The sequence below is a fragment of the Aethalodelphis obliquidens genome, unplaced genomic scaffold, assembly GCF_003676395.1.
Source record: "Aethalodelphis obliquidens isolate GAN/ISIS:26980383/991018 unplaced genomic scaffold, ASM367639v1 scaffold2, whole genome shotgun sequence".
Taxonomy (NCBI): domain Eukaryota; kingdom Metazoa; phylum Chordata; class Mammalia; order Artiodactyla; family Delphinidae; genus Aethalodelphis; species Aethalodelphis obliquidens.
This window is the reverse complement of record NW_020837946.1, coordinates 271,466-296,425: the sequence shown is the minus strand read 5'-3', so window position 1 is coordinate 296,425 and position 24,960 is coordinate 271,466. Positions and strand designations below refer to the sequence as shown.

At 56.4% G+C, this 24,960-nt stretch overlaps 1 protein-coding gene across 12 annotated transcripts in view; it reads left to right on the top strand.

The window, feature by feature from the left end:
• Nucleotides 1–24,960, top strand: part of FARP2 (FERM, ARH/RhoGEF and pleckstrin domain protein 2) — a 92,336-nt gene that overhangs the window by 61,925 nt on the left and 5,451 nt on the right. For all 12 annotated transcript variants that reach the window (XR_003434732.1, XM_027116161.1, XM_027116189.1 and 9 more), the window contains 9 exons: nucleotides 1,958–2,189; nucleotides 12,440–12,600; nucleotides 16,488–16,577; nucleotides 16,932–17,065; nucleotides 17,424–17,505; nucleotides 18,257–18,506; nucleotides 19,338–19,468; nucleotides 22,643–22,711; nucleotides 23,282–23,371. Coding sequence is in view for 11 of the 12 variants with exons in the window: in XM_027116161.1 (XP_026971962.1) it covers nucleotides 1,958–2,189; nucleotides 12,440–12,600; nucleotides 16,488–16,577; nucleotides 16,932–17,065; nucleotides 17,424–17,505; nucleotides 18,257–18,506; nucleotides 19,338–19,468; nucleotides 22,643–22,711; nucleotides 23,282–23,371 (1,239 nt within the window). In the remaining variant the exon portion in view is untranslated. The remainder of the gene's footprint in view (nucleotides 1–1,957; nucleotides 2,190–12,439; nucleotides 12,601–16,487; nucleotides 16,578–16,931; nucleotides 17,066–17,423; nucleotides 17,506–18,256; nucleotides 18,507–19,337; nucleotides 19,469–22,642; nucleotides 22,712–23,281; nucleotides 23,372–24,960) is intronic.

The window sequence follows — 24,960 nt, the reverse complement described above, 5'->3', positions numbered from 1 at the left end:
GGGTGAGTCACTGGCAGTTCTGGGCGTGTCCACGTGAGGCGCTACTCAAGAGCCTTTAAAAATCTCGTTTCGGGAGAATAGTGCGCGAGCAGGACGCGCCCAGAGAACATCAGTACGTGAAAGTAGCAGGGTGCAAAGCAGCCTGGGTCACGTCCTCATTCTGATTTAAAAAGAGAAGTGTATGCACAGCATCAAACATGATCTCTGAGCGATTGGATCCAGGCAGTTTTTATCTTCTCTTTGTGCTTCTCTCTATGTATTTTTTTCTTCTCTTTGTGCTGTGGACACAGTGCTTTTTGTTGTCAGGAAAACAACTGAGAAATACTCCTTCTGTAAAAGTCCAAAGTGCGGTTAAATGCCAGCTTAGGGAGATGATTTGCTTAGTGAAGCCGTGTTCACTGAGTGCATCTTTTGCTATTATCTTAAGGGTGAAAAGCAGGAAACAAATGTGTATGCCTGTGTGTTTGACATGATCACAGCTATATGAAAACACGTACACACAGGTGCACACAAACACTCACAGGAGACGTTTGGCCACAGTGTCCCAGACGTGACAGTTCTGTGTTGCGAGGCCGGGACGTCGGTGACTCTGTGTTTCAGGTCTGCTTCTCTGCTGTCGCTTCCTGTGTTCACATTTGCGTGTTGACTGCCACATGCAAGTATATTTTTACAGAGAATCTTGCTCTTTTCATGTACTGTTATTTCGTAACTTTCTATGTGTGGCTGTATAGTTTCATATTTATACATTTTTATTGCTGCACAAAGTTGATTTTCATTGACAGTTTTGTCATTTATACTGTTATAGTATTTCCAGAAGCTACACTTGTACCTCATATATTAAAGCTCCTGTGTCCTAAATTTTTTTTTAATCGGGTCTTTTAAATATCAACATTCTTTAACTCTTCTAGGTATGTTTTCTATTTTGGAATTCCTTGTTAAATCAACTGAAATTAAAAGAACTTATTTTTGTTTCTTTAACAAAGTTCAAATTTGTGAGTAGTCTAAAAGTTACACTTAAGCTTTCAGTTCTCTGATGCTGTCTTTTAAAAATCACAGAGAATATGGAATATGGTCGATGATTAGGAAAAAGCCACGTGGTAGACACACGAAAAGGGATTAATCTTACGGGTCGCGAGCTGCCGCTTTGTCTAGAGGGGTGGTCGCTGTGCTGCTGCTGCTGCTGCTTCTGCTTTGGTCTGACCGCCCCCTTGTGATGTTGTGAGTGCCGGTGTGACACGGCTGTGTCTCTGTGACACGTGAGTGGGAAGGGCTGCTCCGTGTCCCTGCGTGTGGGACCGTGAGCCAGGACGCAGCGCAGGCGCCCGGCGTGGCAAGCAGCCCCTCCCAGCACCCTGCGCCCCCCTCATGAGCCTCTTCCCGCTCATACGCGGGGCCGCTCCTGCGCCTCCAAGATGCCCGGGGCTCCTGTGCATGGCGTGGGCGAGGAGCTCCGTGTGCGGACCTGGCCCTTGCTGCCTGGGCGGTGTGTGGATGCACCAATGCCTTTTGTCCCCCGGTGACCCCTGGCAGGGCGGGGGAGGGCGCCTGGGTAGCCGAGTGGGGCAGCTCACCCCTCCTCCAGCTGCCCAGCCCCAGGGGAACAATGATGCCCAAAGACAGCCCCAGGCAACTTCAGGGTGACCCGGGTGCCAGGGAGACTCAGGGCCTTTAGTGGTGGAAATGGCCTTTCTTGTAGACAGGTCACGCCTAATGCAGAGAAAAAAGTGGACTTACAAGGGACCTAAATAGATCCTGGGTCCGTTTGAAATCATGTCTGCATTTACAGATCTTCAGTTCTAAAAGGAAAGGTCTGACCTGCTGCCCTCCTTTGTAGAAGCTGTGACAGAAATGTGTGGGTGCGGCTGTACTCACCTGGGCCCAGTTAGCCCTGCGACTTCCCAGCAGTAATTGCTCATTTCACGTGTTCCTTTTTCTCTTCTCCTGATTTGATCCCCAGAGCGTCTTGTTCACCGAGGGCACGAGGACTCCCGCGTCCCCGTCTTCAACAAGTGCCTCCTTCTGTTCGGGCCCCGCCTCCCCTCCAGCCCCCGTGGGCCTGCTCGGTTCCAAGGACGGCAGCGGCTCCCCGACGGGGCCCCCGGCTCCCAGCGCCAGGTGGCCAGCTGCAGAGAGGAGCGGCGTGGCCGCGGCCCCGCCCCCCGGGCCGCCTGCTTTCCAGCCTTGCCAAGGTGTCGGGTCGGGTCGGGGCGTGTGGAGCTGTGGCCCCAGCAGTACTGAGGGGCTGAGTCGCGCCGCCCTAGGCCTAGAGGCAGGGGGGGCCGGCAGGGAGCGTGCGGGTCACAGTGGCCATGGTGAGGGTGCCTTGACCGTGGGCCCCTCCCCTTCCAGGGGGGCGCCCATGTGTGGCCGGCAGAGCCTCCGGGGGGGCCCTGTTTTCACATTGACAAGCGCCCAGCTGCCGGCGTTCGAGGAGTTCAGAGATGGCGGCCTGGCAGACATCTCCTTCTTTGCCGGAGGCTCTGAGGCCTTTCCTTTCCCCTTCGGCAGTCTGCGCCCGCAGGCCCTGCTGTGTGGCCGCCTGGGGTCTGCCCCGTCCAGCCCGGAGGGGTCCTCCCCGGAGCCGGCCCGTGGGAGTGGGGCGCGCGGCTTTGAGTCCGAGGAGGAGGGCAGCCTCGGCGCCGCGCACCCCGCCGACACCTCGGAGCTGCTGGAGGTGAAGGCGCAGGCCAGCCTGATGCAGCGCCTGCTCAGCCCATCCGCCGCCAGCTCGCTCCGGCTCCACCGGTCCGAGACCAGCTCCCTCAGCAACGCGCCGCTGCCCGGCAGCCTGTCCGCGCACACGCCCGGCTCTGCCGCCCAGTCCGAGGCCAGCTCCATGGCCAACTTCCCCGCCTGCTCGGTCCGCTCCGAGGCCAGCTCAGCCTTCCATTTCTCGGACATCGTCGACCAGTTAGAGCAGCTCAGCTGCCCGCCCACGACGGCTGAGGACCCGAGTGGCTCCGACACAGACTCGTGGGGCTCCGAGGCCGAGGCCCCCCTAGACGTGAGCCTCTTCTTCGGTAACCCCTTTGCTCTGACAAGGGGAGAGAGAGTCCTTTTCGATCTGCAGAGTAACATAAAGAATTTGACTCCTGGAGAGCAGGTCGATGAAAACCTGTCCTGACCGTTCCCGGCTTCCCTCCTGGGGACCCTCACCTGCTCGGGGGGTGAGGGCTCCGACTGTCGGCTTTCGATACAGAAGGTGATTTGTGGTCACGGCTAGATATTCCTTTTTCACCCTAATTCTCTGATTGATTGTTCCATTTGGAATGCCAAAAGTGAAAACTTGCGCTTGGAGCCGTGTTAAAAGCTGTGCCGCGGGTTTAGAGTGGGGGAGTGTCTCCAGCTCACCCTTCGGGGCTGGTCGTCTCGCCTGTGCAGCTTTATTCTTCTGGCGTTGGCTTCGATACAGCAAAAGTGGTGCTATGTGTTTTGAGTGTGACACGGTTCTGATTCGTGTTGACCTCTAATGGAATGTGTGCCTTATGCCTGTTGCTGCTTCTTAAGGTGAGGTGTGCGGCCCGTGATTAATTATGATGGAGGTTTTGTCTGATCTGACTGCACGAAATCTTGAATAGGCCCCACAGGACCCAGTTCCTGGGGAGGGCAGCGGGGGCTGCGGCCTCCGTGTGCTGTGGTCTGGGACTGCCCAGGGCGGCTCAGCGCCCGAGGCTTGGCTGCGTCCGTGACTTAGGATCCAGGGACCGTGCCTGGAGAGGCGTTGGTTTAACCTGCGGTGTAAGCGGGACTGTGTCCTTTCCACCTTCCTTGGGGGACGCCACGCACTCGGTTGCAGGGAAGGCAGAACCAGACACACCAACCGGCCCAAGGGGCATGGCGTTGGCTCGAGCTGGCCAGCCGTTTCCTTGGGGCCGACGGGGGCTTGTTCCCTGTGGGGACTGGGCACCCGGGGCCTCCCCAAGCTGCAGGGGGCTTGGCCTTTTGTAGCAGTGGTGTCTCCTCCGGTCAGGTGTGCACCCGACACAGCTGCGGGCTGATTCTGATAGACCCCATCCGCACGCATCCGTCCAGAGGCCTTGGGCAAGGTCATGTGTGTGGACAGGCCAAGGTGGCTGTGGCCCTGGGGGCACTGCGCTCCACACCCCGCGGACGTGGGGCCAGCGCTCAGCACAGGCTGCGTGGCCGGGCCCCTCGAGGGCTGGATTTGTCACCGAGTCCATGGACTGGGTCTTGTGCTTCCTTCCCGGTCTCACCTGGTGGAGCAGCACCGTGTTTAAAGGTTAGTTTTCTTCCTGAAAGTCCCATCCTCGCCGTGTGTGTGGACCCCGTTCCCGGCGGCCGCGTGGAGATGCCGGGGCTTCCCTGCTGGCTCGGTCGCCGTCCGTCGATGGTGTCGATGGTGTCAGTCGGGTACCAGCAGGGGCTTCAGCCTAATGGGTCGGTACTTTCCATCCTCGCAGCTGCCTTACCGCCGCTCTGGGTCCCTTGTGGCTCTGGTCCTGGGACATTCTCACCCGTCGCCCCCGCACCTCCCAGGCCATGGGTCCGTCTGCATTGGTGCTGACTGGCCGGCGTCTGTGGAGAGACTGTGTGACCGTGACTGACGTCACTGGTGAGGATGGCACGTCTGGGACACTTCGTGTCACTGAAAAGACACACCGTGGGTGTGTGTGGCAAGGAGCTGATACAGACGCTGTCCATCCAACGCTTTTCCTGAATCTTAGTTGACACGACGGCTGCCTCTGTCCTTGGTCGGTTGTTGTCTCCTGACTGTGCCCCCCGACGCTCCGAACTAACAAGAGTGTCCTTTTGTCTTTAAAGCAGCCCGTCCTGGTGTCTGGGCAGAAAGTCTGAGCCAGCAGAGCAGCCGGGGCTGCAGGATGCGGGGCGGGGGGTGTGAGTGGGGGGGGTTGTGTGGTCGTCGTCACATGTCGAAGAATCTGAATAAGTCGTGTTCTCAGATGTCTTTTACTGGACCTTCCTGTTAAAAGTTTTGTCTTGTTTTTTCAAAGAAACTTCTTTTTCTGGGGATAATTTTCTAGCTTTTGTTTAGACAGTTTTCAGGATATGCAGAAGCGGAAAGAGGCGTATCAGGAGTGAAGCCCAAGCCTGTTGGGCAGGGCTGTCCTGTGTCCCCCCCGCCACGTCCCCCCGGGTGTTGCCCCCCTCCTATAAAGCGGGCCTGACGCGCTGACGACCTTCCTCAGCGCTCATGTGTCTCTGAAACGTAAGGCGCCTCCTCACTGACCCCACACAGATGTCACCCCACAAGGTGGACGAAGTGCTGGCCGACGTCTGGTTTGCTCAAATTGGGATCCAGACCCGGCCCGCGTGCTGGTCAAGGTCGAGATAGCCCGTCTGTCTCCTCTTCCTCTTTCCCATTTGTGCCGGTGACTTGCAGGGAAGCCGAGCGGCCTGGGCTGTCGTCGGTCTGCCCCTCAGGCCCTGCAGCCCTGGAGGCTGGACCTGCAGCTGCATTGACTGCTGACCCCGACCCCTGACCCCCTCCCTGTTCCACGCATGGGCAGCGCGGCTCTAGAACGAGCCCAGCATCCCAGACGCTCTGTGGACACTGCTGGTGAAGGTGTGATTTTCAGATTCAGGGTTAGCTTTTTGGTCAGATTTGGAGAAATTTTGAACAACTTTCCTTTTCCAGAGTGTTCACGATATGTTTAATTTTACAGCTTTCCTTTTATATTGAAACCATTTCTTTAATATCAGTTGTGGCTTCTTTGGACTCTGCCCACAGCCCTTCTTCCCCTTCACTCGAGTGGGAGGAGCCCCCTCCCGGAGGGGACCCTTCGGCAACCGGGAAAATGAGCCTGAAAGATAGCTCCTACAGGTCCTGTCTTTCTGCTTGTAGCCCAGGCAGTGGCACTGTCGTGTTCTGTCTAGTAAGAGCTGGCTTACAGGAAACATTAAAATATCCAGCATGGTTCTGAGTGAGGCCAGCAGCCGGCCTTTGCTGGGTTTGCTGAAGGCCGTTCGTGGTGATCGCCTTTTATTTGAAAAACACGTTATGCAGTGGCATCACCTTGGAAGGGTGGCCCCGCAGACCCGGATTACAGGATGAATGTGCAGATTGGCGTGGGACCCACAGGCTTGGGAGCAGCCCTCCTCACGCCGGCCCACGGGGGAGCCCGGCACTGTCACCGCAGCCCAGAGGCGGTGCCCGCCGTCCCCGCCAAGTCCCCTGGAGTGACGCACTCCACTTACGTGGACTGTTTATGTTTACTAGCTGTCAAGTCTATGATTGTCTTTCCGTTTCCAGGGTCTAACGACAGCCTCACGTTAGGCAGGTTGACGGCAGTAAAGCAGGAAGCGGCGTGTCCCGTGTGTGCCTTTTCACATCACACAGGAGCTCTCTCAGTGCGGGGTCAGAGCAGGACTCCTTTTTCCAGTTAACACACGTTTTTAAAATGGTAGTAATGATGGAGGGATGGGCAATGAAAACCGCACAAAGAAGTTTAACGTGGAGAACTTTGATCATCCCCAAGGTCGCCACTTTGCAAAGTCCTTTAATTGCTCTGGTGCTGTGGGTGTGGTTCTCACCGCAGGCATCTTCTCACCTGCTGCCCTGGAGGGGTGGCTGAGCACCAGGCGTGCTGTGCTTCCAGTCCTGTGGCGCACACGGGCCACGCCCCTATGTGTGTGTGACAAGGGATGCCAGTTGTGCGTCTTCAGGGTGTGCTGTTCCCTCCCGGTTCAGGGAGCACCAGAAAGAAATCCATTCTTGGCACAGTACTTTGTAGGTGAAAATGTTAACGTTCTCTCAGGCACTTAAAGTTGGGCATTTCAGTGTCTGTTCTCAAGGCCACGGGTTCACTCGTGGGATTGCGCCCCGGCCCCTGTCCTGAAGTGACAGAGCTTGTCGCAGCTGGCCGGGGCGCGGGGGCCGCTGTGGGACTGTCTCTCCACGCAGCGCCCTGCCCGCCGTGACCCTGGATGCTGTCTTTTGCAACGTATCTATGTCCCCAGGAATGAGGAGAAAAGGGGGTGGCATTTCCCTGTAAACCTGAACTCGTTCATCCTTTAAAGACACATTGACGTTGCCTGGTTTGTGGTTCTTGAAAGTTTGTTTCCTGTTGAAATTGCCGTTTATAAATTTGCAGATATGTACTAATTCAGAACTCTTCGTTTACTCAATAAAATAAGGGAATATTTGCTATGGATTTTGATGGCTTTTTAAGCTTCCTTCCCCTCTACTTGCGTGCAGTTTTGATTTACACCCATGGAAGGTTATCTCATGTGTCAGGTGAACCCCGGAAACAGCCCTGTATCTTTTCACATCACCACCGACATCTGTCTTCATAGGCAGTTGGCCCCATGGAGCCCACAGGCTGTCTCATGCCGGCTGTGGGTGGCAACGCCCCTATGGAAGGCCAGTCGGGGAAGTGCCTTGCTTTTCTCAGCGGCCCCGCTCAGGCTCGTGGCCCCTGTGGTCAGTGTGCAGAGGGGGATGTAGGAGAGCCAGTGGTCTGCTGGCTCTGGGCCCGCATGAGCCTCCAAGGTGCCGGCTGAGAGCAACACTGTTGGCAGCTTCGGGGTTGAACTGCACGGTCCTTGGGCTTATAGTGCACAGAACACGTGCTGTTGGCTTCTTAACTCTGAAAATGAGACCGTTTTATTGCCTTTTCCCCGCAGTCAGCTAGACCCCACCTGATAAAGTCCCTGGCCCGAAGTGTGGCAGCTGCTCAGATTCTGAACTGGCCTTTCCTCCTGGACCCTCTCTCGGCTGCCACGAGCTTCTGCTGCGTCCACGGAGCTGTCTGCCTCTTCAGCCCCTCTCAGGCCTCGGGGCTGCCCCACTCCTGCGCAGTGGCTGCAGCAAGCCGGCTGAGGACGGGGTGCTTGGGGCAGCGCAGGCCCCTCGGGGCGGGGGCCGGGCTCCCTCTGGGGTCTCGAGGCACCTGGCGCCCAGTGTGATGGGGGCGGGAGGTGGCTGGCAGCGTCTAGAAAGGCTCCTGTTGGCATGAACTCCCTGGGGGACCCCCCCTTAGAGCAGAGGACAGTGGATCACTAGGGTCTCCATTTCTTCCCCCATCACACCGGCCCGTCCCTCACTGACGCCCCCACTGCCGTCACCCCCGCGGGGATGAGGTGGCAACACCTCCGTGATGAACCCAGTGGATGCACAGGGTGACCAGTTAGGAGGGTAAAAGTTGTGTGGCCTCTACTTCCAAGAACGTTCACAGGCTGCACCTCCTTCCTAACGCACGTCACCTCCACACTTCCTAGTTTACTTGAATAGTTTGTTTCGGGGCCCTTGCCTCCGTCGCTCCAATAGTTCAGAAGATCCATAAGTCACAGCTTCTCAAACTTTAGACAAAATGTGTCATTTATTAGAACAAGGACGTGCACCCTGGACTACCTACACGTGTCAGCAGAGGAGACCCCACACCTGGCGGGCGTCATCCGGACAAGTGGCCCAGAGTGTGAATGAGTTGTAGGTTGGCACCCCCGTTTCTCTTAACAAGGAAAGAGTCTTGTTTGCTTAGAAGGAAACAGAAGAGAAGACTCGGGAAAATGCCCCGGGTGCGCCATGCGTGTAGACGTCCCCCCCTGAGTCTCAGGTGACCACAGCCACTTGCAGACCGAGCCGTCACAGCCCTGGGAGGCAGGCGAACACACAGCAGGAGGAAGGGGTGAGCTGGGCCTCGGGCCCCTCGGAGTAGCCGCTTCTTTACCTCCTACTTTATTTTATGAACCATGTTTCCCATAAGAGACTCGTGACGTCCTAGTTCAGAAGTGGAGCCAGACGTGGTTTCCTGCGGCTCATCAGGGTCACGCTTACCTGGGTGCTTTGGAAAAATCAGCTTTTCCCTTTTCTTATGGGATTAGTGATCACTGTTCCAGCCACAGAGGGAGCTTCTAGATCTTACACTCCCTCCATCATGTTAACCTTCAAACTTGACGTTGAACTTTCCAAACTGGAGCTGACTCTTGCTCCGCTATAAGGCAAAAAGTTTCAAAATTGTTTATTTTATTACAGAGTTTTGAAGAAGAGAATTTAAAGGTATGAAATAAAAGTAGCTGAGCTTCCTGTCTAAATGTGATGTTTCTCTTTCATCACCTGGTCAGACGATAAGGAGGTTACACAAAGCACAGTACTGCGCTTCTCAAAACGATGTCAAAAATTATCAGATGGATATTTAGAAATGTTTGGAAATAAAGAATGCCACAAAGAAAATCATCTCCCAGGGTGGCTCACTGCTGACTGACTGAAACGAAAGTTTTACCTTTGCAGTGTTTTTTTTTTTCAGTACGCGGGCCTCTCACCATTGTGGCCTTTCCCGTTGCGGAGCGCAGGCTCAGCAGCCATGGCTCACGGGCCCAGCCGCTCTGCGGCATGTGGGATCTTCCTGGACCGGGGCACGAACCCATGTCCCCTGCATCGGCAGGCGGACTCTCAACCACTGCGCCACCAGGGAAGCCCTGCAGTGTTTTTTTTGAAGACGGTCAAACCTTGCACCTTTGAGAGCAGAGGCTGCCTGTGAACTCTGGGTGGACAGCAGAAACGGAGAGCTGTCCACCCATCCCAAAGCATTTCCTTTTGGAAGCATTTCCAAACCTGTCTCGTCTGCAAGGATTTGGTGGTTCTCGGTGCCACGGTGGGGCAGTAGCGCACCACCTACGTGTGAGCGGGTCCTGTGACTCAGAGCGACATTGACTCCTCCTGGCTGTTTGACAGTAGAGGACCTTGGACGCAGAGGTCTGGGTTTACAGACATTTAAGATTCTTCACCACGTCAGTTAAGGCTACACATACTCTGTGGCACCTAAAACTTGACGTTTAGCATCTTAAAAATGCTTACGCAATCTGCCTGTTGGTGTGCATTCTAATACAGGTCGTCCACGTGGACAGGGCTTTCTGAGGTCAGAGCCTGTCACGCCACCACACGGTCCAGAGCAGCCTTCACGCGCCCCGGCCGCTCCTGGAACTGGCCAGCAGAACCACGGCCCCACGGGCGTGCTCTGGGCGTGGGGCCCTCGCGTCACTGGCGTCACGACAGAGAGGCAGTGGCCCGCACGCTCCAGCAGCCTCGTTTACTGCCCCTTGCTTGAAAACAGCTCCTTGCAGATTTATTCGCTTCGTCTCGTAGCGTCTGTGTTGACAGAGTTTGATGTAGGTACGATGTATTACGTTTTGATGCGGCTGACAGATTTAATAAAAACAAATGCTTAATGTCTGTTTGTGGTGCTTCTTAATCGAGTCACTAAATTGTGAGTTGACAATTTTTGTGAAATCGTAAGTACAGTTGTCCCTTAGTATTCACGGGGGATTGGTTCCAGGACCCCACAAATAGCAGAACCCCTGACAGGAAAGTCTCTATGTGAGATGGCGTCGTATTTGCATACAACCCACCCACGTGCTCCCGGATACTGTAAATCATCTCTACATTAGGTACAACACCTAATCCAGTGTAAATGCTCTGTGAATAGTTGTAAATGCAACGTAAGATGCTGTGTAAACAGTTGCCAGAGCGGCAAATTCAAGTCTTGCTTTTGGGACCTTTCTGGAACGTTCCCCCCCCCCGATATATTCCATCCTCATTGAGTCTTCAAATGTGGAACCTGCAGATGTGAGGGCAGCCTTGTCTACAATGATAATATCAAATGATGGCTTCTAACCTTCCTGGAATCAAAGCAGTTTATTCCAGACGAGCTGTTTGTCCCGAGGCGGTCGCTTGCTGGGCTTTGGTCTCCCGTTCGTCGGCCCATTTGTCGGCCCCCGAGCCCACCCTGGCCTTGTCACGGGAGGCTTCAGAGCTAACACCACCTCCTCACCTGTCACCTTCTGCTATGTAAAAATAAAGTCAGGTTTTGCAAGAACTCTGTGGTAAACTGTGCACTAGTAGCTTTCTGTCGGGCGGGAGGGCTGTGCGGGGCGGGAAGACGCAAGGGTCACCCCATGGACTTGTTCTCAGAACCAACGAGGGTGAGCGTCTTGGTTCTCACACCTTGAGCAACACGCCTGGAAGAATAAGTAGCTTATTAGTAGCTTCTACATCTTTTCTGAATTTTCACTGTGTGAAGGTGTCTTATTAAGCAATTCCGGGCTCCTTAGGGGCACAGCGGCCTTGGAGTGTGATCCTGAGCAGCTCAGCCGGAAACGAGCCTCTTCTGCAGTCAAAGGAGCCATGCCTCGGGCACGGCCCAGAGCCCTTGCTCGGTTTGGTCCCCGGAGAAGTGACAGTGCAGGCCTGTCGGGGGAGGGGACGTAGGCAAGGCACGCTCTTTTAAGGTGGCTTAGCTTATTTTAAATGTGTAATAAAAGCAGATTTTAATAAAACTGGTTCCGATAATTTCACGTCCTTACGTTGTCCAGGTTTTCTAATGTCAGTGAACGTTTCTCTGTGTCTTAAATCTGTGTGGTTGTGAGAATCCCAGAGGAGAGCTCTGCTATCCGGCATTGGTAGCCCATCCCCAGAAGCCCTGAGTGGGGTCCCGGCTTCCCAGAGCTCTGAACTTGTCAATGTGAAAATAAGGGCTCCCTCCCGCCGTCAGGCCACGGTGGAGGGCTGCAGGAGCTTCTGCGTGGCAGCCCGGCCAGCAGGAAGCTCTCTGCACCAGCCTGCCTCCTACACACTTCATGCTTTAGGCTGAATAAACTAAGTTTTGGGTCTATAAACTGGTCACCGTGGATAACTGCATTTGGTCCCCAATCACAGTGTGAAAGGATCTCGTTTTGAAACCTGGTTGTGTTACTTCTAGCGTTTTGTAAACCGACTTAATAATCATACTTAGAGATAATGGTAGTTTGGGTGTTAAAACGCTATACATTTATAAACTCAAGGTAAATGTCTATCTTAAATTGCTTTTGAACAGTTAAACGTCTCCTCTAAAACTCTGCTTTAAGGTGACTTTCAAACGTGGCATTTAATAGTTACTAATCTCTCATAGAAAAACATTAGAAATAAACCTTTGAGGATTTTTTTAAATAGAAAATTTTAAATAGAAATTTTAAATAGAAAATTTCTGGATCACAAAATGTTGGATGAAATAGAATGAGGCCAGAATTTTGGCTTCAGTCTGGTCAAAAGCAAACATCATTTTCAGAAGGGGAAAAAATTAAGTATTAGTTACTTTTGTGGTATGATTCTAGAAATCAGAATAAAATCCTTGCTAACGAACAATTCAGGGAAGTAGAAAACAGTATGACGAGTGTGATCCAGTGTTTTAAGTGAATGGTTAATGAGTTTGGCCTTAGAATACATGTTCTTTTCCAGATAAGTCAGCGTCAGTTTGGCCTCTTACGTGCGCTCCCTCCTCTCCGTTGGCTCTATTGTGCCTGCGTCTTCCCCGGGAACCAGAGCCCTGGAGGTTCTCTGGGGAAGCGGGCTCTCACTTGTCACCGGTTCTCACCGTTGCTTTATGTCACACTGAGGCCTGCGTGTCTCCGGAAGGGCCTGGTGGCAGGTGCTGTCCCTCGGGTCTGCCCTTCTTCATCTCTCGCTCCATCGCCCGTTCACTTCCAGGCCTTTCCGTGGAGAGTCCTCAGCTTCCCTCCACCCAGAAGACCCCACCGAGCCTGAGCCCACTGGGCCCAGCCGAGCAGGGCTCCTCTCCCCTGCTGAGCCCCGTCCTCAGCGACGCTGGCGGAGCCGGGACGGACGACCAGGAGGAGCTGAGACACAAGGTGGGCGCCCCCGGGGGGCTTGCTGCTGGGGGCCTGGGCAGCAGGGGCTGGGGGTTCCCCAGTCCTGAGACCCTCCCACCACCTCTGGGGCGCTCGGGGTCCCTCTGCGCCAAGACGGGCCTCCTCATTCCTTTCACGTTCCTGGCGCCCGTAGGTTCCAAGTGCGGGGCTGTGGATCCCGGGGACCTGGGGTCTCAGCCTCCCCGCTTTGCTGGGAGGAGGCCTGGGGGTCAGGCGAGGCCGTGGGGCTGAGGGCTGAGGCGTTCTGGAGGTGCGTCCCAGGGGCTGGGCGTGTGGACTTGCGGGGGAAGAGTGAGGTCGGTAGGCAGAGCGCCACGGACCAGGCAGAGAAACGTGCCTGCTCTCTGGTGAGGCCACAGCCTGAAGCATCGCCAGCGAGGCCCTGGCCCCCAGATGCACGCTGGGAGACCCCCAGGTTTCCTGATGACTCCCCTGGCAGGTCCTGGAAGCCTTGGGCTCCCGCGTCGGCATCTGACTGCCCGGCTGCGGGGGGCGGGTGTGCGGGGGTGCTGCCCAACCCTCCCTTGAAGCCCGTGTGCCAGCTTCCTGGGATCCCTCCTCCTTCCTATGTCTCCCACTTACTGTGCTGTTTTTCCTTTTTAATAGAAATTGGTGGGGACGCACAGTATTGGGAAGGTCTGAAAGGGAAGGTGGGGTTGCTCCCCTGCCTGTGTGTGGGCACCAGGCTCGGGGCTCTGTGGGGACAAAGCAGGGCCTCTCGCTCTGCCCTGACCTGGTGCCTGCGGGCAGGTCTGCTTGCTGGTATGGCTGGCAGAGCAGCAGCTGTTTTGCTGTCTCTCCACTGAGTTTCCTGAGAGGTGCTCTTTGCTCTGGAAATCAGGGGTTGGCCCTGGCTACCCAGGCTGGCCACCCACGAGCTGCTGCTGACCTCTCTACTGCTGGCATCCCCTTGGCACCTGCAGTATTACTGTGACCTCAGCAGTGATACTGCCGTGGTTGTTTCTGAGCGTCTGTCTGGGCACCTTCACCCGCCACGGGAAGAGGAGCTGGTCTCGGGCCTCAGTGGGGACCCAGGCAGGAAATGCTCACCGGCAGCGTGCGTGCGACGTGTCCGCGATCCAGAGCAGAGCCAGGACGCTTGGCCACAGGGAGATCCAGGCAGGGAGGGCCGAAGCCTCCCAGACCAGGACCGTGGGCCTCCTGGGGCAGCTCTGGCCCCAGAGAGCTCACTGAGCACACAAGCTCAGTGATTTTTCAGTGGATTTGAAGCAGTCATTTTTTAATAGCACAAAGCCCAGAAAGAAAGAATTGACGAGCATGAAGTTTAGAAAGGCGGCCTGCAGGTGTCCGGGGCAGGACACCAGGAGATGCCATGGTACCGTGTGGCTGCCAGTGTTGTGGGAAAAGCTGGCGTGAGAAGCAGCCCACGGACGCGCCACACACAAGTCCCAGAGGGAGGACAGCAGGACAGGCTGTGAAGGGTCAGGTGGAACCTCCTGGTGTCCCCGCGGCTGAGGGGGCGGCTGCCGTAGCAGTGGCCTCCGGGACACACAGGAGGAACGGCCTCTGCTGCCGCGACCTCCCTAAACTCCCCAGGGCCCCGGGGAGAAGTCTCAGACCCCACGGTGCAAACCCGGCCCCACCTTCCTCCCCGAACGGGTCACCTGCAGACTCGGACCCTCGACCTGCCGCACTCCTTCCCTCGGCCGACTCGCCACCTCCCCCCACCCAGACCCTGACCATCAGGGTTACCACCCCTCAGCCTGGCTCTCCCTTCCCTGCGCCTCCTGACCAGCCCCGGCCCCCAGACACATCCTGAGCCCCGCGCACCCCGATGTGCTCAGATAGGCCCCAAACACCCTGCCTTCCCACCCCGCTGGTGACCACTTGGCTCACCTTGTAGCCCCCCATCCTTGACCTCTGGGCTGGCCCCCACCGCCCAGCCTCCCGGCCCCGCCCTCTCTAGGAGGCAGCCGTCTGTCCTGACAGCCTCCACCCCACCTGCTCCCTTGGTCCTTCTGTGCGCTTCGCTGCCCAGCTGGGTCACTTCCCCGGTAGCTGGAGTTGCTTCCTGCCTGGGAAGCTGTCAGCTCGAGGGCAGGGACCTCTGTTCCTGGGCGCGTCCCAGGTGCCTGTTGGCATGGCTGCAGACGTGGGAGGGTCGGCCCTAAATCCTCCATCTGGGGGAAGAGCAGCGGGGCGAGCGTGCGGGGGCAGAGCAGGACCAGGTGTCCGCCAGGTAGGAGAGGGTGGAGGAGAGGCCATGCACCGACCTTGACCGAGGCGGAGGCAGCTCTCTGAGGTGTGCTCAGAGTGGGGTGGGGCCCTGCAGGGATAAGACACAGCCCCCAGCCCAGGTGGGCACGAGGCCTGTGCTTCGCTGGGAGCGCTGTGCTGCCCTTCCCGCTCCTGAGGGTCCTGTCACCGCTGACTTGCCCGTGGCCCCTGCAGATGGTCAGCGGCCCTGTCGCAGGTTTAAGAGCCCCGGGGCTGGGCCATGTCAGCCAGCCTCCGGCTCTAACGGCCGGCACAGATAAAACGTACATTGCTTGGCAATTTTAATGACTTTCGTGTGAGTTAGGCTTAACTGTTGCTAATCACATACATTCATGCATGGGCAGACCTCGTATTATTGCACTCCGCAGGTACTGCTTTTTTTTTTTTCCTACAAATGGAAGGTTTGTGGTGACCCTGTGTCAAGTCTGCCAGCACCATTTTTCCAATAGTATTTGCTCACTTTGTGTCTCTGTGTCACATTTTGATAATTCTCACAATACCTCAAACTTTTCCATTATTATTATGATTGTTGTGGTATCTGTGGTCAGTGAGCTTTGATGTTACTACTGCCACTCACTGAGGGCCCAGATGATGGTTAGTATTTTTAGCAGTTAAGTAGTTTTTTTTGTTTGTTTTGCTTTTTTTTGGCTGCATTGAGTCTTCGTTGCTGCCCATGGGCTTTCTCTAGTTGTGGGGAGGAGGGGCTCCTCTTTGTTTGGGTGCGTGGGCTTCTCATCGCGGTGGCTTCTCTTGTTGCGGAGCATGGATTCTAGGCACGCAGGCTTCAGTAGTCGTGGCTCGGAGGCTCTAGAGTGCAGGCTCAGTAGTTGTGGCTCGTGGGCTCTAGAGCGCAGGCTCAGTAGTTGTGACGCACGGGCTTTGTTGCTCTGCGGCATGTGGGATCTTCCTGGACCAGGGCTCGAACCCGTGTCTCCTGCATTGGCAGGCAGATTCTTAACCACTCTGCCACCAGGGAAGTCCCAATTAAGTAATTTTTAATTAAGGTATGTACATTGTTTTTTTAGACATAATGTGGGAATTCCCTGGCGGTCCAGTGGTTAGGACTTGGTGCTTTCACTGCCATGGCCCCAGGTTCAGTCCCTGGTCAGGGAACTAGAGTCCCTCAAGCTGTGCAGCATGGCCAAAAAAAAAGGGAAAGACACAAGGCTGTTGTACCCTTAATAGACTACAGTATGGGGGAAATGTAATTTTATATGCACTGGGAAACCAGAAAAATTCATGTGACTCACTTCGTTGCAATATTTGCTTTATTGTGGTGGTCTGGAACCCAACCCGCTATCTCTCCGAGGTGTGCCTGTATCTGTGTGTTAAGCAGCTACAGTCCTGTGAGTGATATCTGAACAGTAATTTCATCACAAAATGAGTAATTAGCTTCACTATATGTTGCTGTTTAAACAGCAATTCTTTTCTCAAAAAAGAATAATATAAAATGAGAAGAACATCTGGGGGCGATACAGCGGGGCTTATATCTTTACTTAGAAGTGACGCTCTCAGGAAGTGCACGTGAAGATCACGTGACAGCGTTAACTTGAGCAGAAGAGCTGGCGCGCTAGGACCGTCGGCGACGTGGCCGGCTGACACGCTCACGCTGTCTGCACTTCTTGCAGTGTGCGCCCGCGGACGAGGCCTACTTCATAGCAAAGGAGATTCTTGCTACAGAGCGAACATACCTGAAGGATTTAGAAGTTATTACCGTGGTATGAAACCTAAGTCCCTTGTTGCTTTGATTTTCTTAATACTTCTTAAATCTGGGCCAGAGACACAGGATCCCCCCCCCGAGACCTGCGTGTGTGTGTGTGTGTGTGTGCATGTTCTGTTAAATACGCCTGCCTTAAAACATGTCTACGTCAGGTCAGAATATTGGGTCCGATTTTCTGTGAACCTGGGAATATATCCCTTCGAAGCTTTTCACCCAGAATTGCTCTCTTCTGTTGTGCAAACTGGCTGGTCAGCCGCGGCGCTGATTTGAGCTGGCCTCGTGGGGGCTCCGGGGCCGGTGCTGTGTGTCGTCAGGGGCCAGGTCCCTGGGTCACCCTGAGCTCTCCCGGCAGTGGTTCCGGAGCGCTGTGGTCAAGGCGGACGCCATGCCTGCGGACCTGATGACCCTGCTCTTCTCCAACATCGACCCCATCTATGAGTTCCACAGCGGCTTCCTGCGCGAGGTGGAGCAGAGGCTGGCGCTCTGGTAACGGCCGCAGGCTGCCCCGCCCGCGCCCCCGTCCCTGTGCGCGGGAGCTTCCCAGCGTCCTAGCTAGTTCACGAGGGCCGCTATTGCACGAGACGGCGTTAGTCCATAGGGAACGTCACTTGCATTCACCCTGTTGCAGAGGAGAGGGCAGAGGCAGGTTACAAGGAGACCCCTTTTTGCCCGGTCACCATTTGGAGGATGGCGGAGATGTGACAACTGCCTCTGTCAAGTACGGCCTCGCCCTCAGAGGTGCTTGCTGAGCCTGGGACCCCCCAGGGCACTGGCAGCAAGCGAAGCGTATCTCACACGCTGTCGCGAGGTTTTGACCGTGTCTGTCTGTCCGTCTCCACTCCAGGGAGGGGTCTTCCAGTGCCCAGGCCACAGGCGACCACCGACGCATCGGGGACGTCCTGCTCAGCAACATGCTTCAGCTAAAGGTAGCGCGGGTGTGCGCGCGGCTCTCGGCCTAGCAGCTGGCCGTGTGGGCGCCGGCCTCCCCGCCAGGACAGTGTTCCCCTGAGAGTGGTGCACGAGTCAGGGCAGCTTTCCCCTCAGGCAGCGCGGCGTCCCGAGAGGACGGCGTCCGGGTCAGCGCGCGCTCCGCCCCCAGCGCTATTGCCGCTCGGGACACGCCCCCCTCAGGGCAGGTCCTCTGAGAGCCGCCTTCCGCGCAGCGCAGCGCTGGCCGGCACTCTCGTCCCGACACGCTCTCCTCAGGATAAAGCGCGCTCCCCCAGGGCCGCGTCCCGCCGGGCCGGGCTCCCCTCAGAGCCGCGGGCCGGTGCAGCTGCTCCTGCTGAGCTCGCGCCCGTTCCCGGCCTCTCCCGCGGCCTCAGCGCTCCGGGCGGCGGCGCGGGTCGTGCTTCCAGCGCTCGGCGCTCTCGCGGGACCGGGACCGATGGGGTGGGCGCCGCCAGCGCGTCGCCGAGGCCCCGCCCCGAGGCCCCGCCCCCGAGGCCCCGCCGTGCCTCCAGGCCCCCGGTTTTGGGGGCGGGTGGTGAGCGCGTCCCGGAGGCGGAGGCGCGCGGCGTGAACTTAGGGCCCGCACGCACGCGCGGCCGCCGGGCGGCGTTCCTCCAGCCCGGCGCGTCCCCTGTGATGCCCACCGAGGCAGACCGGTGTAGGGGGAGACCGGACAGGGGAGGGCGGGGCCCGGGGGCCGCCGCTCAGCTGCCCCCCGCCCCGCAGACGCTCACCCGCCACTTCCAGAGGCTCCACGAGGTCCTGACGGAGCTGGAAGCGGCAAGCAGGCGCCTGCGGAGGCTGGAGGCGCTGCGCCGGGACTTCGAGCTGCAGAAAGTCTGCTACCTGCCGCTGAACGCCTTCCTGCTGAAGCCGCTGCAGCGCCTGCGCCACTACCGGCTGCTGCTGCGTCGCCTGTGCGCCTCCGACCGCCAGGACCCCGACCGCGGCGACCAGGACCGCGCCGACCGCCGCGGTGAGTGCGCGCACAACACCCAGCCCCCGCGGGCACCCCGTTCTCCGCCCGCGGCGCCCAGGGCAGGGGGTCGGTGGTCTGCTTCTGAGCCGCACACCTGGGGGGCCACGTGGCCTGGGGGAAGCTTCTGATGTCGGTGGGCTTTGTCATTGGTGAGAGGGACGGAGGAATAAACCCTGACCCTTGTGACCTCAGATAGGACTGACTTCCAGCTGCAGCACAAACGTAGAGCAGGAAGTCACTGCCTCTCAGGTCCGGTCACCGCTGTCTGTCTCTGAAAGTACAATACGAAGAGCTAGGTAGCCCTTCCTTCCAGCGGGTCTCCCGGTGTCCTGAGAATAGATCAGATAACTTTCTGACGTACAGGGAGCAAAACAGACCGTATGATGTGGACAGCGCCCTTGCTCTGCATCCTGAAAGCAAGTGTTTTGTGTTTGCCAAAAAGGAGGGGACAAAATTGCCCAGAATGTTTCCATGCATTTTAGGGGAAATGTGAAAGAAGAGCAGCACAGGTAAAATGAGGGTGGGCGACGCTGCTTTGCCCGTAACGTTAAATAGTTGTTTATAAAGACTCTGCCCTTTCTCTTTACCGAGCGTGAGCGTTGGCTAGTCAGCAGTTTGGGCTGAACGAGTCCACGTTTCAGGTCATCTGCAGGGACCCACACTTGCTGTCCCTAGCAGTCCTGTGAGGAGTTTGAGTACAATGTTCCTGGAATTAAAACCACCTTTAAATTGTCAGTTCCTGTCACAAACTGGTGGGTGGAGGGTTTCGACCATGCCATCCCCAGCTCACCTGCCCGGGCACCTGTACTGAGGGACCTCCCCACGCAGAAGCCCTCAAGGCCATCACGGAGGTGACCTCCACACTCCAGCACAGCCTCGTCCGGCTGGAGAACCTCCAGAAGCTGATGGAGCTGCAGCGGGACTTGGTCGGCATAGAGAACCTTATTGCTCCCGGCAGGGTGAGTGACTTTGAGAAAGTTCTGTGAACTGGTTACTGTTTTTAATTGAGATATAACTCAAAATGTGTGACTTGGTGGCTCTCAGTATATTCATGAGGTTGTGCAACCGTCACCACTAATTCCAGAACATTTTCATTCCCCGAAAAGAAGCCCCATCACTGTCAGCAGCCGCCCCCGCCCCGCTCCCCGGTCCCTGGCAGTTTCTCATCGGCTTTCTGTCTCTGGGCTTCTCTCCGGACATTTCATACACATGGACTCTCACGGTGTGTGGCCTTCTGTGTCTCACTTCTTTCACTCAGTGCAGTGTCTTCAAGCTTCATTCGTGTTGTGTGTTGTGTTGGGGCTTCATTGCTTCTTGTGCCTGAATAGTGTTCATTCTCTGGAGACACCGTATTTTGGTTACCTGTTCATCTGCTGATAGACACTTGGGTTGTTTCCACTTTTCGGCCATTGTGAATAGTGCTTCTGTGAATGTCATGTACAAGTCCTTGTGTGAACATGTGTTTTCATTTCTCCTGGGCACAAACGTACATACCTAGGAGTGGAATTGCCGGGCCTGTGTTTAACGTTTTGAGGAACCGCCAGAGTTGTCCACAGTGGCTGCACCACTTTACGTTCCCGCCAAGGGTATAGAATGGTTCCGACTTCTCCATGTCTTTTTTTTTTTTTTTTTTGCGCGGTAGGCGGGCCTCTCACCGTTGTGGCCTCTCCCGTTGTGGAGCACAGGCTCCGGATGCGCAGGCTCAGCGGCCATGGCTCACGGGCCCAGCCGCTCCGCGGCATGTGGGATCTTCCCGGACCGGGGCATGAACCCGTGTCCCCTGCATCGGCAGGCGGACTCTCAACCACTTCGCCACCAGGGAAGCCCTTCTCCATATCTTGTCTTTGATTCTAGCCGTCCTGGTGGTACATAGTGGCATCCCTTCGTGGTTGTGATTTGCATTTCCCTAGTGACTAACATCAAGCATCTTTTCATATGTTTATTGGTCATTTCTGTGCCTTCTTTGGAGAAATGCCTCTTCAAGTCTTTTGCTCACCTTTTAATTGGGTTGTGTTTTTACTGTTGCGAGATTCCTTATCTACTCTGGATACCAGACCGTTGCCAGAACATGACTTGCAATATGTTCTCCCATTTTGTGGGTTATCTTTTCACTTTCTTGATGGTATCATTTACAACACTAAAGGTTTTAATTTAGCTGATGTCTAATTTGTCTGTTTTTTCTTTGGTTGCTTGTGCTTTAGGTGTCATAGCTAAGAAACTGTTGCCTGATCCAAGGTATGAAGGTTTACCTCTGTGTTTTCATCTAAAGGTTGTTTATGTTTTAGCTCTTACATTTAGAGCTGATCATTTTGAGTTTTGTGTATGGTGTGAGATATGGGTCCAACTTTGCTCTTTTCCAAGTGGATGTATAGTTGTCCCAACACCTTTGCTGAACTGTCTTCACTCCTTTGTCAAAAATCAGTGGGCCATGGAGTGTGAGTTCGTTTTTGAACCTTCAGTTGTATCCATGGGTCTGTATGTCTCCCAGGCTGCTTACTTTCTGTCACTAATTCCTTTTGCTTTGGACTCAGTACTGTCAGCAAAAGAAAATTGTTTTAAGGGTTGCACAAGTCCAGTGGTTAAGAATCCATGCTTCCAATGCAGGGGGCGCAGGTTCGATCCCTGGTCAGGGAACTAAGATCCCGAAAACAAAGGGTTGCACAGGGATGTGGGATGTTCCTGTCTCAGCACAAACGTAAGAGTATTGGAGCGTGGGTGTATAAATCCTGTTTTGCATTAGCCCTTGTTAGAAGAAAGGTACTGCGAGTGTGGGACCATGAGCTCAAAGAAACAAGACTAAGGAAGGTTTTGCCCTCCTGGAGCAGGGCCTTGGCTGGGAGCTGGGAGGGCTCTTGTTACACTGTTGTTTCTCTGAGTGCCCCGCGCAGTGACTTATAGATGGCGGCCCCAGGAAACTGTCACCAGAGGGGCAAGTAAACAAGAGCAGCCACGTAGAGCAGGCCGGGCGGGCTCCCCGGGGCGGCCTTGCTGCCGTCACCGCTGCTATTGGTCAGGGCCTCCGAGTCCTGCCTTGACCCCCGGGGTTCCTGGCCTCCCCAAGAGAAATGCGTGCCTCAGTCAGAGACGAGCCACCCCAGCTGTCTGAGCGCAGGGTCGAGGAGCAGGGCTGTGAACTGAAGTGGGTGACGAGGCCCCGAGGGTGGGCACTGCCGGGCATTGAGGAGGCGGGACCTCGGGGAGCGCACCCCCAAGGGCTGGGGTCTCTGGGGAGCGGCGGAGCTGGCCCTGCAACGACGGCAGGAAGGCCTGCCAGCTGCGGCCCAGAGAGGGCTGGGGGCCGCCCTCCTCCTCCTGCAGGGCTGTCCCTTGGGTTGGGGCTGGTTTCTCATCTCGCTGTGTCCGTGAGGATTACTGGGTGAGCTCTCCTCCCTGTGCCCTTGCTCAGGTCATCTGAGGGCTGTTAAGGCCGGGGTGTTCTCGGGGCACCAGCCCGTGCTGTTTGTCTGATAGAACAGCAGACGGTAGAAGAGTCCCCAGAAATCGTCCAAAGCGGACTGTTGGGGTCCCCGGGACAGTGCTTCAGCCAGGGCGCAGGCAGTTAGGGATGTCAGACATCTGTGCCCCGGAGGCAGGTGCGGGGCCCGGCCCGGCGGTGAGGGGAGCCCCGAGTCCCGGGGGGAGAGGGCTGCCCGGGACACGGGGGGCTTCCGCTGAGCCTCAGCCCACGGGAGGGTCTCACTCTGGGCCGTAGCACCTTCGTGGCCTTAGGAATCCTCTGCTCAAGCACCAGGGTGGCAGCTAACAAGTCCCCTGTGACGTTTGGTGGGAACCAGGTGTCCTGTCCTCCTCCCTCCCATTCTCAAGCTGCCCCGCCCAGCTTTTCTCAGAGCTGAACTCACGTCATCTCCATGGTGGAACCTTCCAGAAGCTGCCCCTCAACAATGCCCTTTGCCTTGTGTGCCGGCTCTCAGCACAGCCGGCCTGTGGGAGCTCAGAGACCAGGCACCGAGTTAACCGACACCAAACAGGATGCGGGTGACCGAGGGGAGCGGACGGGAGGGAGGCTGGAGTGGCACGGCGGGTCCTCAGGCATCCATCCGGGCAGGAGGGCGCCGCGGAAGGGCCCGAGGTGCCCTCGGCCAGCACACAGGGACCCCGATGGTGTCTTGCAGGAGTTTATCCGCGAGGGCTGCCTCCACAAGCTCACCAGGAAGGGCCTGCAGCAGAGGATGTTCTTTCTGGTAGGTGCGATGGGCGCGGTCCAGGCGGGCGGCCTCATTGTCAGGAGCCGGAGAGGGTCGCAGAAACACTCCCGGGCCTGCCACCTTCCTTATTCTGGGTTCTGGGCACCTGTCTGCAGGATGAGCAAAAGCCCGAAGGTAGAAAAATCCACACACCTGCGGCTGCAGGACCGCTCTGCTCGTGCCAGCGTCAGTTCGCAGGGCCTTACTCACGAGCCCAGAGGTCCTCCCAGCAAGTCCCTGCCGCCAGCAGGTCCCCTTTTGTCAGCTCCCTTCCTCGCGCCCAGCTAGTGGATTCAAACCCCAGCCTTCCTGGGTGGGGGTGACTTTCAGGACCAGCCCCCCAGCGCCTCCCGCCGGCCAAGAGGTCTGCTGGCCCATGTGGTTGCTGGTCACCCCTGGGCAAAATGACTGTACGAATGGAACAAAAATCCTTTTTCTGCCAAAAACCTCCAGCAAACTGCGTAAGCACACGGGGCCCTTGGAGTTGAAGTTGGTCTGATTGTTAAGATGTTGAATCCTTGTTACTTGTTTTTAGAATTCATTTTTCTAAAGCTTCTGGTCCCTCAGTTCTCAGACATGCTGCTGTACACAGGCAGAGGTGCCTCAGAGACCAGCCGCTTCCGGATCCGGGGACTCCTTCCGCTGCGTGGCATGCTGGTGAGCGCCCGGCGCCGGGCGGGTCCGGACCGGGGGTCGGGGGCCGCGCCGCGTGGCAGTACCTGCCGGGCTGTTCACGCCTTTTCACCCTGTTATGGCTACTGTTCTCGGTGCTCAAACAGCCCCACCTGCAGCCCCTCCAGGGCCTCTTGACCAAGGCCACCAGCCCCTGCAGGACAAGGCCCAGCTCCGCCAGGAACCCACCTACTCCTCCCAGGGAGCCCTGTCCTTTGGCGGGAGACTCCGTGAAAAGCCTGGGTCGGGCGCTGGGGCCACCGCGCTGCTGGAGGGGTTGGGTGCTGACACAGCTTTGAGAAGAGAAAGCTGGACCCCGAATTCTTAAGACTGTAGAGTGTTCACTTCCTCGATTTTATACTTCTCTCTTTTATACTGACGATTTGGGTTTCTTTGGGCATCATAATTAGTTATTTCACACACACACACAGCTTTATAATGGTAAAACAGAGACCACCACCGCTAAAGAGAGGGTGGGCTGCAGGGCAGGACTGGCCCCAGGGAAGCTCCCGGTGACCTCCACTGAGTCGTGCTGTGTCCTCTCGTTTGTCCTTTGACCTCCACCCCGTGAAGAGGCGCAAGCTCTGTCTTCAGAGCTCTTGAGGGGCTGGGCCGCACCTCATGCTCTGTCCACACCACATGCCGCCAGGGCGTGTCCGCATCCCCACCGTCTGAGTGCCGCGTGGCGTGTTAATATTGTCTCTGATGAGCGGGAATTCTTCGTCTTAATGGGATGCGGTCTGTCTTCTCCTCCGTGGTCAGTGCCTTCTGTGGCCTTAAAGGTCATGGAGAGACTCCCTCTTGAGTGTAAACCTAGACTCGGCCTGGAACCCATCTTTGGGAACAGCAGAGATAGGAGGCCAAGTTCAGGTTTTTGCTATAAAGATGTGCTGTTTGTCCAGAACATCTTACGCAGTGAGCACCTCTCCCTGCAGCCCTGCCAGGCCCCGTCCAGGTGTAGGATGGGTGGGGTCCGACCCCTGTCCAGTTCCCAATTCCCAAAGCGTCAGCGCCGTCCTCCGCCCCTTTCTCCTTCGTGGCGTCTGGCCCTTCTCCCCGCCATCCGCACCCTGGGCACTGCACCACCTTCCAGAGAGCATCAGAGCCTCCGCAGGTGTCTCTGTAACATTTGTTCAGCTTTTCCAACTCCCAGCAAAAAGGGGTCAGTTTGAATGACCTCACCTGCCATCCCTGGAAGCAGACCCCATCTGTTTTAAAGTATACTTTTAAAAATTATACCTTCAGCATAGAGAAAAACTGAAGATGTACAGTGAAAAGCACTCATCGTTGTACTACTGCCCAGTAGTAAGTGCTGTCAGCATTTCGCCATCATCTGGGGAACACCCGCCACAAGCTGCATTGTAATCCGCACTGGCTTTGCTCGGCAGTTCACCTCGAACATGCTCCTGTGTCCTCTGCTTCTGCCACCGGCTCAGGAGCCGTGAGTAGTGGATTGGGGCGCCGAAGCACACTTTAGTTAACCAGCTCCCTGCACCGGACGTTTTGGCTACGTCTAGTTTCTCAGAATTAGAAACAGCACCATTGGATCTTTCTACGCGTCCTTAGTTACGGCC